This window comes from Tubulanus polymorphus, chromosome 1 (genome assembly GCF_964204645.1).
Source record: "Tubulanus polymorphus chromosome 1, tnTubPoly1.2, whole genome shotgun sequence".
NCBI lineage: Eukaryota > Metazoa > Nemertea > Palaeonemertea > Tubulaniformes > Tubulanidae > Tubulanus > Tubulanus polymorphus.
The window spans coordinates 29,960,927-29,978,466 of NC_134025.1; the positions used below are offsets into that span (position 1 = coordinate 29,960,927).

Below are 17,540 nucleotides of genomic sequence, written 5' to 3' on the forward strand. Positions count from 1 at the left end.
TGCTGCACAACGATTAGGCCGGCTCCGATCATTACTAATGGGTTCCACTATCCGTGACATCCCAATTCATATTCTCGTCTGACTACTGCGAATCAGTTAACCGATTCGAACCCGGGACGCCAGTAATGGCGAGAGCACCTCCAGTCTACCAAATACTTAACAAAACTCATCACTCATTAATAGTTATAAATAAATTTATTCTCAATACTTCTTTTCTATGAATCAATCACGAAGTAATCAGTAACATAAACATTGAATAATCAGGAACCGACTCTCACAGTTTTAAATTGATTTTGTTAATTACCGGCTTCCAAACAACAGAAACTGCCTCATTCAAAGCACAAGTTGGTTTTCCATAATTAAAAAACTCCAGACTAGATAACAATAGAGTTGATAGGTGAATTCTCTCTCTAAATCATCAATTACAAGAGAGATGACAAAAAATATAATCATACCCATACAGGTCCAGAAATAATTTCAAGAAAATCTGGAAATCAATTCAACATTATTTTTTTACCGCAATTTAACATATTGACTTTTGAAAAACGAAAAAACTACAACAGAATGCAGGGTAAAGCATACCAGCTAAATATTTACAAAGAATGATTTCAGCAAGCACACAGCAGCACAACATTAAATAACACAATAACTCTAAACCAATAATAACCACCACAATCAAATACAGAGGTCTTTCACCGAACACGAGGCCTGATGCGCTTTCAAAATTAGTCCATTTATGGAAATTCAAACTGGATTTTTAGGTTCCCAAACCAGATATTATAATTCAAACCACAGTCTCTAATCATTTATGTACAACTTTCACAATCGGTATTTATCAGATTTTGCTGATTTGATTTCCACATTCAATACCTGTTAATTCAATCACTATACACAAGTAACATACTTCGCGATAGAATAGATTTATAAATCATATACAGAGATTGATGATCGATCTGATGATGATGGATTGATACTGATAAACATGAGGGGAAGATGACGTTATGATTGAACTCTCAATTGTTATTATCACTACTCGGACTGCTAGAGATATTTCCGGGCGGGTGTTCTTCAAAACCTTCACTCTCCGTAATCAAAGCCCGTTCCAAAATAACGCGTCCCTCTTTGTAACGTTGATTTTCTTCGGTAGCGAACTCGTAAATCCAACCGAGTTTCGCGTCGCAACTTTTACACAACACGTCGCGCACCATGTGACGTCCGGTGAGCATTACGCGATCCTGAACCTCGCTGTAGTTTAAATTAACGACTCTATTGAACAGAAACGCTCGTCCGGTCGCCCCAGTGAATCGTGTTGAGATCAATTCCGACCGGTTCGTCAACGGAGTGTCACAACTAGCGCACGAGAATAATCGCGATCCTCCGATATGGTTCAAGAATATTCGACCCATATTTGGTGGTGCTGAAAAGGAGGATAACATAGATGGAGAAAATTAAAGAAAAGTTGAAGAATTTTGATTGACAGAGAATCCAGGATAGGTAAATTTAGATGTGTTCAGTTGTGTTACCTTATAAAAGTTGGCAACAGCAGCACCAAACAGAATTTCACAAAATAACCACTGACAGCCAATCCTATACTTGTCTTCAATATTCTGCGGAGTAATGTGGAAATAAAATCAGTTGAATTTAGCTTGATTGACCTCTTTCATTCTCGTCAAAATCAAAACATTGCAGATAAACGCATCATTCACATTAATGAAACAGTTTTATGAAATGAAGAGTAATTCTACATTTAGATATATAAGATATCGATGTTTTAAAATAGAGATATCGGTTCTAGAATGTTAAGTTTGATCGCAATAAGAATTTATCCGAGGATTGTTTACTCACAAATGACGTTTGTTGATCAAAACATTGATGACGTCACACGTGCACGTGTTCCTGTCAAAGTTCATCAGTCACTGCGCATGCGTGTATTTTACCTGACACGAAGAATCATCTCACAAGGTGGCGCTAGTATCGCAATATTGCGCTTTATAAAAATGCTGTAAATTCTAATGTTGTTTCACATCTAAAGTTAATATTTCTAGTTCTTTTATTTTAGTTTGTATAATTTTGTGTTAGTTCTTTTAATCATCACACGACGGCGCTAGTATCGGTAGTTGTAGTTCCGCCAATGTTCGCACAGTGGCGCTAGTATCGCGGGGCCGAGTTCCGGTTTCTGACGAAGAGTTTGATCGCCGGATTAGCAATTTTCTCGTCGCTTAAAAATCGTTGAGAACTGACGTCAAACAGTGAAATAAACGTTTAAACGTCGGAACAATGTTTTCGTGGATTAAATCCGAGGGTAAGAAAGAACCGGAGGTTTATGAGAATGTCGTCGGAGGTTTGGCAAAGCTGTATAAAACTCGACTCCTCCCTTTGGAAGAGTATTACAGATTCCACGATTTTCACTCCCCTGTTCTCGATGACCCTGATTTTTCGGCGAAACCGATGATTTTACTGGTCGGTCAATATTCCACCGGTAAAACTACGTTCATCCGATATTTACTGGAGAGCGATTTCCCGGGAATTCGAATCGGTCCGGAACCGACGACCGATCGATTCATCGCGGTGATGCACAACGACACGGAAGGCGTCGTCCCGGGCAACGCATTGGTCGTCGATCCGAAGAAACAATTCAAACCGTTAGAATCGTTCGGAAACGCTTTCCTCAATCGGTTCCAATGTTCCCAGCTACCGAACGCCGTTCTGGAGAGCATCTCGATTATCGATACTCCGGGAATTCTCTCCGGAGAGAAACATCGCATCGATCGCGGCTATAATTTCACCGGCGTTCTCGAATGGTTCGCTGAACGAGTCGATCGTATCGTTCTCTTATTCGACGCCCATAAACTCGATATTTCCGACGAGTTTCGACGAAGTATCGAAGCGTTGAAAGGTTACGACGATAAAATACGTATCGTTTTAAACAAAGCGGACGGGATCGATCATCAGCAGTTAATGAGGGTTTACGGAGCGTTGATGTGGTCGCTCGGGAAGGTGCTCAATACGCCCGAGGTCTGTCGCGTTTATATCGGCTCGTTCTGGGATCAACCGTTGATCTACGATTCCAACCGGAAACTGTTCGAATTAGAAGAACACGATTTATTCCATGACCTGCAGAGTTTACCGAGCAACGCGGCTCTTCGCAAATTGAACGATTTGATCAAAAGAGCGAGATTAGCAAAGGTAAAAGAATTTCACGAGTGATTACGTGTCTAAACCATTGTCATTCCGCAGTGGAACCTCGTCAGAACAAACTTCAGAACACTGTTAGTTTTTGATCTTAAAATAGGGATTGACCCTGTGATTTATTTGATTGGTAAATTTCGTTTGATTTTTTGATTTGGTGTCCCTTACAAACCCACCACACCTGCCGGGAAAGAAACAGGGGGTTTGATTTTGAAATCGGAAATCGAAGTACAAATATAGTTGTGTGATCGGCGGTCGAGTTTACAGAATTTTTTGTTTAAATCGAAGTACATAATTTGAAATTTTCGGTTCCGGTTCATTCAAACAATCATCCAAGCAGTCTGAACCGGCAAGCGACTGATTGGGGTTAATTTAGTTGGCTGCCTAATTTAATACATCAAGATTTAGGAAATAACTATATTACAAGGTTGAAGATCATTTTGTCAATTTTTAACATTTTTTTGGTCGTTTTCCACGTGTACACTGTTAGTTTTAACTGATAGTTCACTGTTGTTATTTCTAGTCAGATTGATTTAATCTTTAAACTTGGGATGAGAAATTCTTAGGTCTATCTTTATATTCATGGATTCTGGTTTGTTGTAACCCAAGGTTCCACTGTAAAACTTATAAGCGGCTCAATGGTTACTAAGGCAAAACTATGATTCAAAATCTCCATTTCTTTTGGACTTTTATATTTACTGTAAAATAAAATTGAATCTGTTGAATTTGGATTTATAAAAAGAATATATATTCTATACATGTAGTTGGAAACTGGATGATCTAAGCTACAGTTCACCCCCAAACTTCAAATACGAGCCCCTGTGTCCAGCTGTAGAACAATGTGAAATATGATGTTAAATCTGGATTTCATTGTTGGCTTGGGATAAAATTCAAAACCAGTTCTTTCAAAGATATATTTGATAGTATTTTATTACGTCATCATATCATACTGTCATGAATCTCCTCTGACTGGATAAATTCTGATACCAGTATATGGTACTCCCATATCCTATACTGTGGTAACAGGTGTTTTATTGGCTGCCGTATAAACGCTAATATTTGTTATTACACTATAATCAGACAGTGTTGAATATTGAATATTGTAACAGATTTCCGGAGACCCAAATTCACCAAAACCATACACAGTAATTATGTATGAAATGCTCGTATAATGATATAGCTCTTATGTACCTTCCCTATATTGAGTTGATAGTTTAATTGAGCGTGATTATTACTAAGAAGATATTTAATGATAAGATTGTGTATGTTAGGGGTATAACTCACCTGAGTCGATCAAATACAGCGTAATTTGATAATCATAAAATCAATATGATAGATTATATCTATTAGTTAGAATCATTGGATAGGCTATACAAGTTCTACGTTACTGTTCATTCCAATTTCTGATTCAAGAATAGCTTATTTGATGTTGGGGCTAAATTTCTAAGCCCTGAAACCGATATTTCATTGAAGTCCCTGGCTGAGTTTTCCAGAGGTGCCCATGAGTGGATCGAGGGTGTTCCAGAACTGTTCCTGTATTTCTCAGTGTGGCTGGCTAATACAGTCTAGATCTGACACTGACCCCTAAGACTATCGAGCCACTGATGAAGTTTTCTTTACATCGCGTATGTGATGTTACTTGTGTAGTAATTACCTCAATCAGTCCTATACTCATTATTTCTATTTCTCTTTTTAAGGTACACGCATACATCATCAGCGCGTTGAGGAAGGAAATGCCAACGATGTTTGGTAAAGACAATAAAAAGAGAGAACTGATTAAAAATCTTGATCAAATCTACTCTTCGATACAACGCGAACATAATATATCATTAGGTATAATAATATTTATACAGTTTTACTTGTACTCGAATATCTATAGGATATTACTTATTGTCCAGATTTTTAATTCATTTTCAAAAAGGGCAGTATGACAAAAAATAAGGGGTAAAAGAAGACAATTTTTTATGTTTTTGGAGGGGTGTTTTTGCTATGAAGTCACTGTCAGAATACCCTTTAGCTTAGTTTGCTCTAAACATATTTGTTAAGATCCTCAGATGTTGTTCCTTCGTGTAATCTGTATTAAATTGTTCATTTTATATACATTTAACAGGAGATTTCCCGGAGAAGAAGAAAATGCAGGAACTATTGGAACATCATGACTTCACGAAGTTCCACGCGTTGAAACCGAAGCTGATCGAAGCCGTCGATAAGATGTTGTGCGACGATATTTCACGTTTGATGGCGATGATTCCGCAAGAAGAACGAGCGAGTATCGACATCGTGAATACGGTTAAAGGGGGCGCTTTCGAAAACTACGATGAGACACCGTTCGGAATCGGTAATCTCGAGGGAATCAACGCCGGTCAGGGCGAGAGCGAATGGATCTGCGCGCGGAAACGAGATAAAACGGATCGCGTGTTCGACACGTTGGATCCGATCGACGGCAAGATCAGCGGCGCGAAGGCCAAACGAGAAATGATGAATTCGAGATTACCGAACAATACATTGGCTCGTATCTGGAAGCTATCCGATATAGACCGGGATGGAATGTTAGACGCCGATGAATGGGCGTTGGCTAGTCATCTTATCGAAATGAAATTAAACGACCAAATAGAAATACCTAGCGTGTTACCGCAACATTTAATACCACCATCCAAACGAGAATTCCTCGATTAAAATACTGTTTTTACGATGAATTGTGCTGCTGCTGCTGCTTTAGTCGGAAAAATTGCTTTTAAACTGTGATTGTTGTAACTGTAGATGCAACAGGATTGGGGGGATGATACAGTTATGATTTTACAGGTAGGCCTTCAATGGCTCAATATCCTCCGTTAATCACGACGTCTAACGGCAATATCGGCATAAAGGATTTAATTATGTGAATACAGTGGAACCTCATTACAACAAACTTGAGAGGACGAGAAATTCTGTTTGTTTCATTACATCCAGTCAGTATGAAATAAGTAAAATCGTCCTATTTGAGATGAAATTCTAGGTTTGTTATAGATGAGAAATCGTTTTATCCAAGGTCGTTTTAACGAGGTTACGTCGTATGTTACAGACAAAATATCCATAAGTGTATCGTTACACTTTGTCTAACTCAGAACTGCCAAGCTCTGGCAAAATTAGCCCGCAATCAGAAAATGATACGAGCCATTCAAAAGTGCGAGTCAGGCAAGGTTTTCCTTTATATGTATATCAGTATGTAAATAACTGCATGTATGGACAATAAAATGCTCTCTTATCTCTATCTATAGTCATATGGGTGACAGTAATGATTATATAAGCTGTTGATCAGCTTTATACGTTACATATAATGCATATGGCATAGTAAAACTTAACACTCAAATTATCGTCGTCAGATATTCAGAATAATATGACCCAGAATAACCTAATACTGTATATGCATTTATATTTATGCACTGAGTTTGGTTTATTTTGTCACCACTAAACATAGATTTTTTGTCTGAATTATAGATATATAAATATAGGTAGGCCTTTGGGAATAGAGAATACTCTAGTGTTCAGCACAGTTCAAAAACAAGTTATTTCTCATTTGGGATTGATGTAGAAAATCAGCGGGTCAAATATTTTTTTAAGCTAAGTCCATTGGGGTAATTAATTACTGGGTGAGGAGAACAAATGTTTTCTTTGACGCGAAGATCATTGATATATCTATTAACACGTTTTATGAACTTCATGACTTCTACAGAAACAATAGATCAGGCACTCGCTAACTAATAACTCTTCATCTACGATAATACTAACAATACTAACTATAAACAGTTGCACTTTCTTCATCTATCAAATACTTATATTAATCTATGTACATAATTGAGATGTATTTTTTCACGAATGAATAAGAATTTTATTGCCCACGACTTGCTTTCGTTTGTAGAAATTCTGCCCCTGAGTAAAGCGTGCAATATGACAATGATATTAAAAGGCAAAAACTACTTTCATAGATGAAAGAAAAACTCATTTGTGAAAATCAAGAACCTCGCATAAGTAGTGTCGCAATGACTAGTAGTGTTTTTGATGAAGTATTTTAATATATACCCTATTGATATCAAATTAATGATATTTTGATTATTTTAAAGCTGAAAACATGAAGACATATGGACGTATGTATAGTTAGATATTATCACTGTGGTCTGCTACATGTTGAATAATAGTGTTAGGAGGTGCTTTTACAAGTGGATATCTCTTTATTTAGTATTATTCCACTGAAAGTGGTTATAGGAAGGTGTTCAATAAATGCACGTCGATTTACGTTTATTTCTATGCATTAAGTGTAATTATTTCTAGTAGTTTACTGCAGTAGCTATTGCAAAATCTTTGGCTGTGAAAACGTGTAATGCCTTTAACTGTGGCGGAACCATGTCGTCAATATCGTGGAATTCAGTCTCATACTGAGTGAGGTTTGATAACAATAGAAATTCGACCCTATATAAGATAAAATCCTCCAATACAAAAGTAAAACAAGTCTGAAAGGTTTCCATGAGTTAATATTATAACTTACGCTCTTGATTTGTGGGATTTTATCTATCATAGCTACACAATGGACAGAGTGTTTCAAGGTTAGGAATTTGACCTCTTTTTTGTGAACGTCTGTCATAAAGGGGTGGGTGTGAGGGGCAGTGTGATTTGTACAGGTATATATGCCAGGTTGCAGTGCGTATAAGAATTTCTCACGACAGTTCTGGTTGATGCATGTTTAAACCCGATATTATTCATGGAAAATTAGTTTTATTAGATGAATATTATTGTTATATAAAGTATGTTATAAAAATAAATGAATGTATACATGTGAATGTATATTATACCAGTAATACTGATGTCTATGTGTGGTTAGTTGGTGATTGTTTTGAATGCGACAGCTGGAATATTCCTCCATCGAATATTCATTTTATATAATACTCGACTCTGAGCCGGTAGCCTACTGTTCGGAGTATAATCAGCAAATTTGTATTCTAAAAAATGAGTTTGGAATTGTTTTTGTAAAACGTATGAGTCATGATCCAATTGGAAAGTGTTACATTTCCTGTTCTGTGACTACACAATGCGTTCTTATAAAGATCCCTATACTACTGATGACAAGGAGGCTGACAGAAAATGTATCGATAGTTTGAACCGTCTTGCTGAATGTAAAGATACCTGCTTATGTGATATCAGATATCCGATTCGAAAAATAAGTCAAACTCGGTTAAATCATCATGAATTAAGTGGTCTGTATTTTTTAGCCCCAATTTCCATTTACTAAGTGTAAGTCATCGACGTAATGATAATAATAGCTGTGATGACTTAAAATCATAGCAGTGATGACTTAAGTGAGTTGACTATAGACTCCATCTCATATATACAATATAATAAACACAGCTATTAGAATTTGTTTCATGAATAAATAGATTATTATTTTTATGGTACAGAAATATCAATAGAAATATGTAAAAAAAACAACAAATTAAGCTCTACAAAATAATAGATAAATCACTTAAACTAACGATATTACATTAGGCGGATGACGAGCGAACAGCGGTGCAACATATCTGATAAAACTAACATTCTCTCTTTCAATATAACAGCAATATTGAAGTTAATCAGGAAGTATAAATGATTAAAACGTGTTGAAACCTCATTGCTATTAATACGTGAATCAAAAACTTCACGAGCATGGAAATAATATTATTCTTCCTGGTCTAGAAAATTATGCATTTGTTGACTTTGGCGAGTGGACAAACCAATATACGTATCATCAAATAAGGAGATAGAGAGAAAGTGCAGACAGTCATCCCCAGAGGAGAGGGGAGATCGGGGGCTAGGGATTATTCGTCTAATTGACAGAGTAATGCAACTCCTCTCATGACCCAGAAATCTGCGTATAAATCCGTCGGAATATTAACAGCTGTGACAAAGTTCGTAGAATGGCCGGTAGATGATAGCGAACCGGCTCGGGCAGACGTCCTGTATAACGGACATATATACGTGTCTTTATACGGTTCAACGCATTCGGAATCTTCTGGTAAACTCAGCGATGATTTCTCCGATTTTCCCGGACTTATCGACGTCACCTGAAATCAATACAATACAATTAGATATAAATTCTCCACCAGAGAAAATGATATATTCATTTTATACGACCGATGATGTGGCAGTTAACATTCAAATTTTTCAATCCGCTCATAACGATTTTTAATCCTCTCATGAACTAGAAACATATTCATAAAATGAACCGACAGACCCGAGATAAATCATACAGAGTTTAAAACTGAGGATTATTTACTGGTACCTGTTCGGGGATAAAATGGATCTCCGGCAACCGATGAAATCGCTGCCCTGGTAACGATTCGTTTAATGCCTCTGTAGTGACGTCCCAGCGTGCTCCGTCAATAAACAAACCACAAACTAAGACCCCGTCATCGGGAGGTGTACCAGCCTGTCAACAAAAAAACATAGTCATCTTTAAAATAGCTAAAAATACCTTCATCCCGCTGAATATGAAAAACACAAACATGAAAATGTTTTTGTGTAAGAGATACTAATCCTTATTTGTACATGCAGTGAACCGCACCTTACTCAGACATACCTAACTCGGAATTTTGACAAACTCTGACAAAAACGAGATTTATCTGATTTCCTACCTTATTTTTCCGATCCCTAATTAGGACTTTGCTTACCTCAGAACCAATTTCACCGAATAGGTGAGTTTTACTGTATTTCATCGATGGTCACTTACCTTAAAAGCGTAGTCTTTAACGTTGATTTTAATTTTCGCATCGTTAAGTATTTCATCGGGGACGCTATCGTTGAGAACTTTGAATCTGAACGTCAGAGAATCGACTGATACAGCGATTTTACGAGCGTGGTTCTGTAAAACTCCCGTCAGAAAACCTACAATAATCATCAGTAGAAATCGATGAACATCTAGAAAAACTGTAGACTTTTGGCGGAAAATCAAGTCAATAATAACAGAATTCATCCTTGAAAATATTAGGATGCATTTTGTTTTAGTTGTGTTTCTGTTGTGTCTTTATTCTACAAGAATTCATTTGCAGAGAAATTGATTATTGTTTACGAACCTTGAGGAAAGAAAAACGCCGGCAGCCAGAAACTTCTCGGTTCGTAATCGAGTATAAACATATCTTCCAAAGCGTTACCTAGAGACGCGCGTGTTTGTAAAGCTTGAGGTGTTAACTGACGCACCGTACGATCAACTTTACGTAAAACTATCTCCAACCATTTCGCGAAGAAATCGACTCTTTCGATCAAATCTTGAACCCACGGAGATAAAGCTTTACACGATTCATAAGCCATTTGCTACAATAACAGATGAAAGTTTCTTTATTTGAGTATTTGATGGTGAAATTTGAATCTTATTAGCGCCAAAAATTTAATGTAGAATCCTTCACTTGGGACTGACAGGCATTTTGTTATAAGCCTAACAGTTTTTGTTATGGCATATGAGAAGAATTGTTACATTGGTTTTTGACTTAAGGTAACTGGCTTTTTGCCGCTATACACAGACAAAGCAGCAAAGTTTAACAAGCATACTTAATCAATGGCCTCTTAGAGTGTCTAAACCTTACCTTCCACTGTTGAGGAACTCTCATACTAAGGAATGAGTTATAGGCTTCTTCGAGATGTTCAGACATTACGACTTCACCATTAATAGCGCGACGTAACGCATGCACGGATTTATGTATTATACGCAGTAACGAATTGAAACGATCGATTTCCTGACGTAAAACTGTTATCAATGCAGACTTCGTCAGCTCACTCATAACCTGGTCCTCTAGAATAGGGGAGACCGCTGTAAGAAATGAGACAGAATATTCATAAATCTGGTGTCTGAACCACATTTTTAATCATACGTTGAAAGAATTAATGAGAATCAAACAATTCTAGCACAAAGAATGAAAAATAATAGCGTTTGAAATGTTTCGTACAGCTAGTAGTTTACACAACGTTGTGACTATCTGCTAATAGTCATTTTCAGGAACACCAAATAAACATCAATAATTGAGAACTATTTACATTTTCCTCGACTGTCTTCTTTGATGCCGTTTTTCAGCAGTTCGCTCAACGGTGGTTTGAATTTTTTCTGCGTCGGTCCGTCGTTCAAATCGGGAACTACATCTTCGATCGATTCGGGAACGTTCGTGATAATATCCGTCGCGATCTCCATGACGATATCGTCGTTACTCTTACCCGATCTACAATCACAAATCAAACGCAGGTTTATAAATTCATCTTCTTATCTATTTCTAGCATGAATTCGATGATATAATTCTTACCCCATGATTGAAGAAGTAACTCTCGGTTGAACGGTGATGATCGTATCCAGTAAATCTTTAGCCTGCGCTTCTAAATACGCGTTCTGCGCGTTTTCATTCATTCCGAATATTTCAGGAGAATCAGTCGTTGGAAGCGTGTCGATGTAAATACGTGTATCGGCAAAACTATAACTACTCGAGATCGGATGATAAACCTGTCAATAGATCAATCAACTATTATACTAAAGGAATGATGAATTTCAGTGAATTCTTCAAAATTCTAGTTGCCAAAGTAGCTGACTTGACTCCGTTAGTTCATACAAAAGTTTCAATAGTCAAATCTAAACCTTCAGAACTCAGAAAGTGGACCCAGGACCTGATAGCTCAAATTAGAATGAGTAGAATTTTCTAATTTCTGACTCAAAAGAATTAAATGTGGAACTGGGTCCTGAATATCGATGAAAACTTACAGCATCGGGTGAATATCTATAGTCAGACTTCAGAGCATCATCGCAATAAAAACGATTGAGTAAACTGTGTAAACATCTACGATCCCAATCATCAGTAACTCGCCCTCCGTACGTTACTTCTCCCGTTAAATATTTCAACGCAGCCCACGGAATTTCATCTTCTATTTCTTCGGATAATAACATCTGTAGCTGTAACACTGACACCTACAAAATACAGTTCACGTTTTCGGAGTAAAATCTTTCAAATATTGCGAAGATATTTTTCTGAAATCGACGATTCAAACCTCTAAATCGGAATCGTTAAATTCGTAAGCGACGTTCCAACCGAGGCTGCCGTATTTCTTCCTCTCGTGTATGACAGCATTAAAGAAACAAAGTCCAAATAGAAGCGTTTTGAATGCCGGGCCACAAGACGCGCTCTCATACGTTTTCTCAGGAATAATTCCAACTCCTCCGCTTCCGAATGAAGCCATGAGATTGTTCTTCAATCCGTGAGGACTTTCAACGGTCATCTGAAAATACATTCAATCAGTGTCGTAAATTCATTGCTTGAATTGTCGCTGAAACCAAACCTAGATCATACAAGATCAACATACATAGATCAGTTCACACCTGACGATGATCTCTAGGGTGAGATCGAAACGTCGTTTTCTTATATTTTAGATTGTATCAATAAATAAATTCTTGATTTTAGAATTCTTTTAATTTGTAAATAGTGGGTTTTTATCTTATAGATCATACAAACCTTTAGTCCTGATTGTAAGATACTGATCGGGAAATTTTTATCGGGTTTACTGCTCAAGAAAAGTCTAAATTCAGGATCGATGTCGGTATCTGGTTTATGGAAACTGCAATATAGAAACAATGTTGTCATTAGACAGAACTGAATCAAAGTTGTAAATTCATGAACTATAATTTTGTAATTCAAGTGCCTACCCTTCAACAATAGCCTGTAATTTTGGCATCCATGAAATAGCGAGGTGACAATTTTGTAAGAAAACCCATCGTCCTTTCAGAATCTGAGCTTTAGCGATGAGTTCTTCGGCTTTCGGACCCTGGCCACGTCCTAATGAGATCATATCCAAGTGTACAGTGCTACCTCGAGATTCACGTGAGAATCTCAATAAACTCGCTTGAGGATCGGAACCTACATAAAACAAGCATCAAATATAGATATACATCTTACACGTTCATCCAGACCAGACAACCTGTTGGTAGTAGTTTTCACAAAAAACGAGAGTAATTCGACATCAAAAATAGCAAAAAATAGTATCTTGATTGATGATGAACTAGAAATCATTCTGATTTTGAGAGTAATTTCATATTTTCAGCAGTTGAGCTCTTAAAAAGAGCAGAAACTACTCATTGTCAGGTCTATGTGTGTTTTTGATATTTACCGGGCGATAATGTGAAGATGATGGGAGTTTTAGCTGAAGATTCCTCATAAACGTCGCTCAAATCATATTCCATCGAATAAATGAATCTGTCTCCCATCTGTTCAGCTATGAATGTTTGTATTGATGCAGTCAACGCAGCCGGATTCAATACTTTAATCAGAAGAATCTTCTCAAACGAAGTCAGCGTTTCCCACGGAAAAACAATCGCATAAGGATCATTGGCAGTTTCTGAAATGATAGTACACATATTAGTATTCATATTTCTAGTAACTAAAGCAGCACCGATATGTACAAAGAACATACCTTCACTACATTCAAACTTGTGATCCATAAATCTATAAACATCGTCATGGTGAATAAACTCATTCCATTGTTGATGATTATTGCGTAGACTGCGACACAGATATTCAAACGGCGGTAACGTAGCTTCCAGGTGCTGACATTGTTGCCACATCGAATCGCGAACCCATTTCGGCTGCGGTACTTTTATACCTTTCGTTTGTACGTCTAATCTCTGCATCGGACTCAAACCTGAATTAATAATCAACAATTCAAAGTGATAATGTAATCGTTGCGAAGATTTCAACATTAGAAGTCATGGTTAAGATTTTGGGGAGCAGTGTGGGGATGAATGTGGGGATGAGTGGTGCTCGTGTTCAACCCTGGGATGCCAGTCATAGTCCTAGTGATTGTACAGCCTATAAGGTTCGGTTCAGGTCAATCTTCTTATTTGTTATAAATTTTATTTGTAATTATAATTGATGATGAAATAAATTACATTACATTACATCACATATATCCTGTGAAAGATATCCTTATCACCTTTATGGAAGACATTGGAAATGTATTGTATATGATTCTTGTGCTATATGAATACAATTATTTCATTATCTTAATTACCATCATAATTATCTAGTGTAGATTCACTCATCATACTGGCCATAATCATTCCATGCATGAATATCAACCATTCGGTGTCATCGAGCGGGTCGGGTTTCTTCACCAGGTCGCTGCGATACTTCCATTGTGACCTCATAATACTGGTCGTCAATAGAAACGAGAAAGTTAACTGATGATGCCCGAATAATGCGACTGAAGTGATTTGAAATACACTCATTGTTAAACGGTCGATCATCGCTATCATGTGTTTATTCAACTGTAATTCGCTGGAATGTCGTTTTCTCTGTTGAGCAGGAACGATCAGTTCATCTTTATTAGTCGTAGTCGTCGTGGAAACCGAACTGTCTTTACTGTTCGGTCGACGGATGATTCCGCTTAGTCGTTTCGCCGACGCGGCACTAGAGGGCGTCGATTCGATATAATTGACGCTGTTGATGCATTCGACGAATAACGTCTGGAACCAGTCCAACGAGAACTGATACATGACGTCAACGTGGGCGAGATCAGCGATTACAAAATACAGCGTCGCACCTCGTGTGGCCACCTGAAATATACACCAACCATTCATCAAACAAACCCAGGATACAGTTCCACAGTTGTTGGTTTGATCTTTGACTTAAGATTAATGTTTTTTTTATCTTAAAATAGGGAATTGTCCCTCTTATCTATTTGATTGATTTGATATTATCCTAATTTTTGGTGTCCATTACAACTGGCCACACCTGCCGGGAATGAAACAAGGGGTTTAATTAACCCTTGAGTCAAATCTTGACTCATAATTGTGTAACTGGGTCTTTGTTCCTTTGAATGAAATTCAGCGATCTTCTGTGAAACTTACCGGTAAATATCTCTGTCTGGCAGTGTTGAGATTACGTTCAGTTTCCTCTGATCTCGAGACTCGACTCGAGATTTCACGAGACATCACTTTACTCGTCTGTAACGTATCGACTAAATCCTGATCGTCCAGTATGTTACCATCGCTTTTATTCAACAAACCCAACGTTTTATCTTCCATTTCTCGTATAACCGTGCGATCGTTCGCGATACTTCCTAATAATTCACTTCTCTCTATTTCAAGTTCAGGTTTCTCCTGAAATTCATCACGAAAAGCTATCATCAATTTAATACAGTTTCACATCTTAATTCAAAACCACTGGAAGGTCATACGCATTCATATACCGGTGTAACAATGGGAGCTCAAACTGACCTGTCTAACAACACTTGAAAGCAGTTGTTCTTGAAGTCCGTCAAATGTGACGGTGAAGTTAATGAGTGTAACTTGAATACAGACAGCAGGAAGATAGTGAGGGTTACCCATTGATGTCGTCATATATAACCTACAAATAGGTGATAAAACGCACGGTCAGGTTTTTAGTGAAATAAACATGAAAACAGTATTAAAATAGGTGGTAAATAGTTACCTGAATTGATCGTTATATTCGATCTCTGTATCACCGAGTTTGATAATTTTGTGTCCTCCGCGTATGAAAGTTTCTTGTAGTAGAATTGATTTTAAAGAAGGATCCAAAGTTTCAGTTACATTCTAGAAAAACAACACAGAATACAGTGAGGTCATTTCTAACAGTTAGTTTCGCTAATTTGAAGAATAATTAGATATTACCTGTAGTAAAACTGGTTCGCCAACTCTAATCGCTCTTTCCATTGTTCTCATATAAATCGGATCAGATGCTTGAACGATCTTTAATTTTGCTCCCTCCATTTTCGTGATCCATCTGAGGATTACACAAAACAACATTTAATTCAGCATCAATACCACAGATCGCAGACATACGCAGTTTTTTACTTACATAACAGCTTGACCCTGGGGATCTATCAACAGTGGCCATTTGCGACTTTTCTTTACGATTACAGCATTCTCAGTTGAATGAGCATCACTCGGTAGAGCTTCAGTTTGCCATTTCAAAACCTATCAAAAACAACCGCAATATCGATCATTAACAGGTATTCAATGTATTGATATAGATTATTGTATATGACTGATACCTGATTAGCATCGACGATACTCCTCACGAGATCGTACTCATCGGAAATCGGAATCGCCATCGTGCGACACAACTGAACCCATTGTTGAATTAAATCTTTACGATATTTAGCGGTGAATGCGCCGATATACGCGACAGCAGCGGCCGATACGAGGGTATCCCCGACTAAACCTTTCAAACGGAAATCTAAACTGTCAGCCATTTCCTTCCAGCGATCCTGTGCACAAAATAAATAGATAATTGATTATATCTGTTTGGTGGCTGATCCAATGTCGTGAGTCAAATTTTGAAATCTTTCATAATATCTGGACCCAATTTTAGTTGGTTATAATTGACTCTATCTACAGTTTCACTAGTTGAAAATGAACTCTTGATCTCAGAGAATTGAAATCACCTTCTCTCCGGATAGAGCTGTAATCAGTATCGATGCTCTCTGCAGTCTTAAAGCCGTTATTACTTTTCTTTCTTTCAATGCTTCCCTCTGATTCACTGAATCCTGATATTGTTGTTGTAACATTTTCAAATGTTCTTGAATCTAAAGGGAGAGAATAGATGCATATACAGTATACTGAATAGAAGGCGTTTGAGATGATCCTGTAATGATGCATGCCCCAAGTTTACCTTATTGAGACTTGCTTCTTTCTGCACCAAATTTGTCTGAGCCAGACCTAATGCTTCCTTTGCTTCTGCTACTCGTTTCTGTTTTGGTCTAACCATCTATAATGAATAGAAATACAGCGTGTTTAATGATTATTATCTGCTAATAGTTATCTATAATGTGTCAGTATATTAGATGATTACCTTGTGAACTTGATTATAATGTTCTAAAGCCAGAACCCACAAACAAATTGATTGACAAGCGCGAGAGACTTTACCAATGATTTCAGGGTTGAAATCGGGATGACTCGTATATTTCTTCAATTTATGGAACACCTGAAATAAATAATACGTTGAAGAAATAAACTAATGGTTTTATCGAATATTCACTCATAACCTGTGAGATTATAGAGGACTGCTGATAGCAAATGGCTACAATATGTGCCCAGCATTCTGATATCCATTTGGGAAAGAACTTCTGCATTGTGTCCATGACGAATTTACCTTTTCTGGGAGATTGTTTTTATCGAATTGAATCAGTTGTTTGAGGAAACTTGCGTCGCCCAATAAACGTTTAGCCGTCGACCAATCTGGTTTTTCTTGCAGTAAAATAGCCACTGCTGACATCACCATCTTTATAGCATTCGGAGGTGCTTGATAAACTCTGTAAAAAGAAATAAAAGAGATAAAAACTGAAGAAAAATTGAGAAA

General features: G+C 37.3%; 3 protein-coding genes across 4 annotated transcripts in view; 1 reads left to right on the forward strand and 2 right to left on the reverse strand.

The window, feature by feature from the left end:
- Positions 1-180: 180 nt before the first annotated feature.
- LOC141908538 (protein yippee-like 5) lies at positions 181-1,878 on the reverse strand. Of its 2 annotated transcripts, XM_074798636.1 has the most exons (3): positions 1,846-1,878; positions 1,524-1,607; positions 181-1,417 (listed from the first exon to the last, which is right to left on the reverse strand). In XM_074798636.1, exon 3 carries the CDS (start codon positions 1,404-1,406, stop codon positions 1,014-1,016), a length of 393 nt encoding a protein of 130 aa, XP_074654737.1. In that variant the 5' UTR covers positions 1,407-1,417; positions 1,524-1,607; positions 1,846-1,878; the 3' UTR covers positions 181-1,013. The 2 variants fall into 2 exon arrangements, with proteins under 2 accessions (XP_074654737.1, XP_074654745.1); XM_074798644.1 differs by lacking the exon at positions 1,846-1,878 and having other exon boundaries at positions 1,524-1,799.
- A 283-nt stretch (positions 1,879-2,161) lies between these two features.
- LOC141906502 (EH domain-containing protein 3-like) lies at positions 2,162-8,015 on the forward strand. The gene is made up of 3 exons (XM_074795831.1): positions 2,162-3,186; positions 4,887-5,022; positions 5,300-8,015. Exons 1-3 carry the CDS (start codon positions 2,278-2,280, stop codon positions 5,863-5,865), a joined length of 1,611 nt encoding a protein of 536 aa, XP_074651932.1. The 5' UTR covers positions 2,162-2,277; the 3' UTR covers positions 5,866-8,015.
- A 604-nt stretch (positions 8,016-8,619) lies between these two features.
- Positions 8,620-17,540, reverse strand: part of LOC141915433 (dynein axonemal heavy chain 6-like) — a 28,317-nt gene continuing 19,396 nt past the window's right edge. The window contains exons 55-78 of the mRNA XM_074806958.1: positions 17,334-17,493; positions 17,034-17,165; positions 16,854-16,949; positions 16,627-16,767; positions 16,234-16,449; positions 16,038-16,156; positions 15,851-15,962; positions 15,651-15,772; positions 15,437-15,566; positions 15,068-15,319; positions 14,567-14,773; positions 14,230-14,512; positions 13,330-13,860; positions 12,869-13,079; positions 12,678-12,780; positions 12,217-12,444; positions 11,933-12,136; positions 11,484-11,677; positions 11,224-11,402; positions 10,776-10,999; positions 10,269-10,506; positions 9,926-10,080; positions 9,479-9,625; positions 8,620-9,260 (exon numbers count right to left, since the gene is read on the reverse strand). Coding sequence (XP_074663059.1) covers positions 9,015-9,260; positions 9,479-9,625; positions 9,926-10,080; positions 10,269-10,506; positions 10,776-10,999; positions 11,224-11,402; positions 11,484-11,677; positions 11,933-12,136; positions 12,217-12,444; positions 12,678-12,780; positions 12,869-13,079; positions 13,330-13,860; positions 14,230-14,512; positions 14,567-14,773; positions 15,068-15,319; positions 15,437-15,566; positions 15,651-15,772; positions 15,851-15,962; positions 16,038-16,156; positions 16,234-16,449; positions 16,627-16,767; positions 16,854-16,949; positions 17,034-17,165; positions 17,334-17,493 — 4,630 coding nt within the window. The 3' untranslated portion in view covers positions 8,620-9,014. The remainder of the gene's footprint in view (positions 9,261-9,478; positions 9,626-9,925; positions 10,081-10,268; positions 10,507-10,775; positions 11,000-11,223; positions 11,403-11,483; positions 11,678-11,932; positions 12,137-12,216; positions 12,445-12,677; positions 12,781-12,868; positions 13,080-13,329; positions 13,861-14,229; positions 14,513-14,566; positions 14,774-15,067; positions 15,320-15,436; positions 15,567-15,650; positions 15,773-15,850; positions 15,963-16,037; positions 16,157-16,233; positions 16,450-16,626; positions 16,768-16,853; positions 16,950-17,033; positions 17,166-17,333; positions 17,494-17,540) is intronic.

Coding starts and splice junctions, on each gene's coding strand:
- LOC141906502 (XM_074795831.1), top strand. CDS start 2,278: ATGTTTTCGTGGATTAAATCCGAGGGTAAGAAAGAACCGGAGGTTTAT. Junction 3,187..4,886: donor AAAGAGCGAGATTAGCAAAG/GTAAAAGAATTT, acceptor TCTCTTTTTAAG/GTACACGCATACATCATCAG. Junction 5,023..5,299: donor CGAACATAATATATCATTAG/GTATAATAATAT, acceptor TACATTTAACAG/GAGATTTCCCGGAGAAGAAG.
- LOC141908538 (XM_074798636.1), bottom strand. CDS start 1,406: ATGGGTCGAATATTCTTGAACCATATCGGAGGATCGCGATTATTCTCG.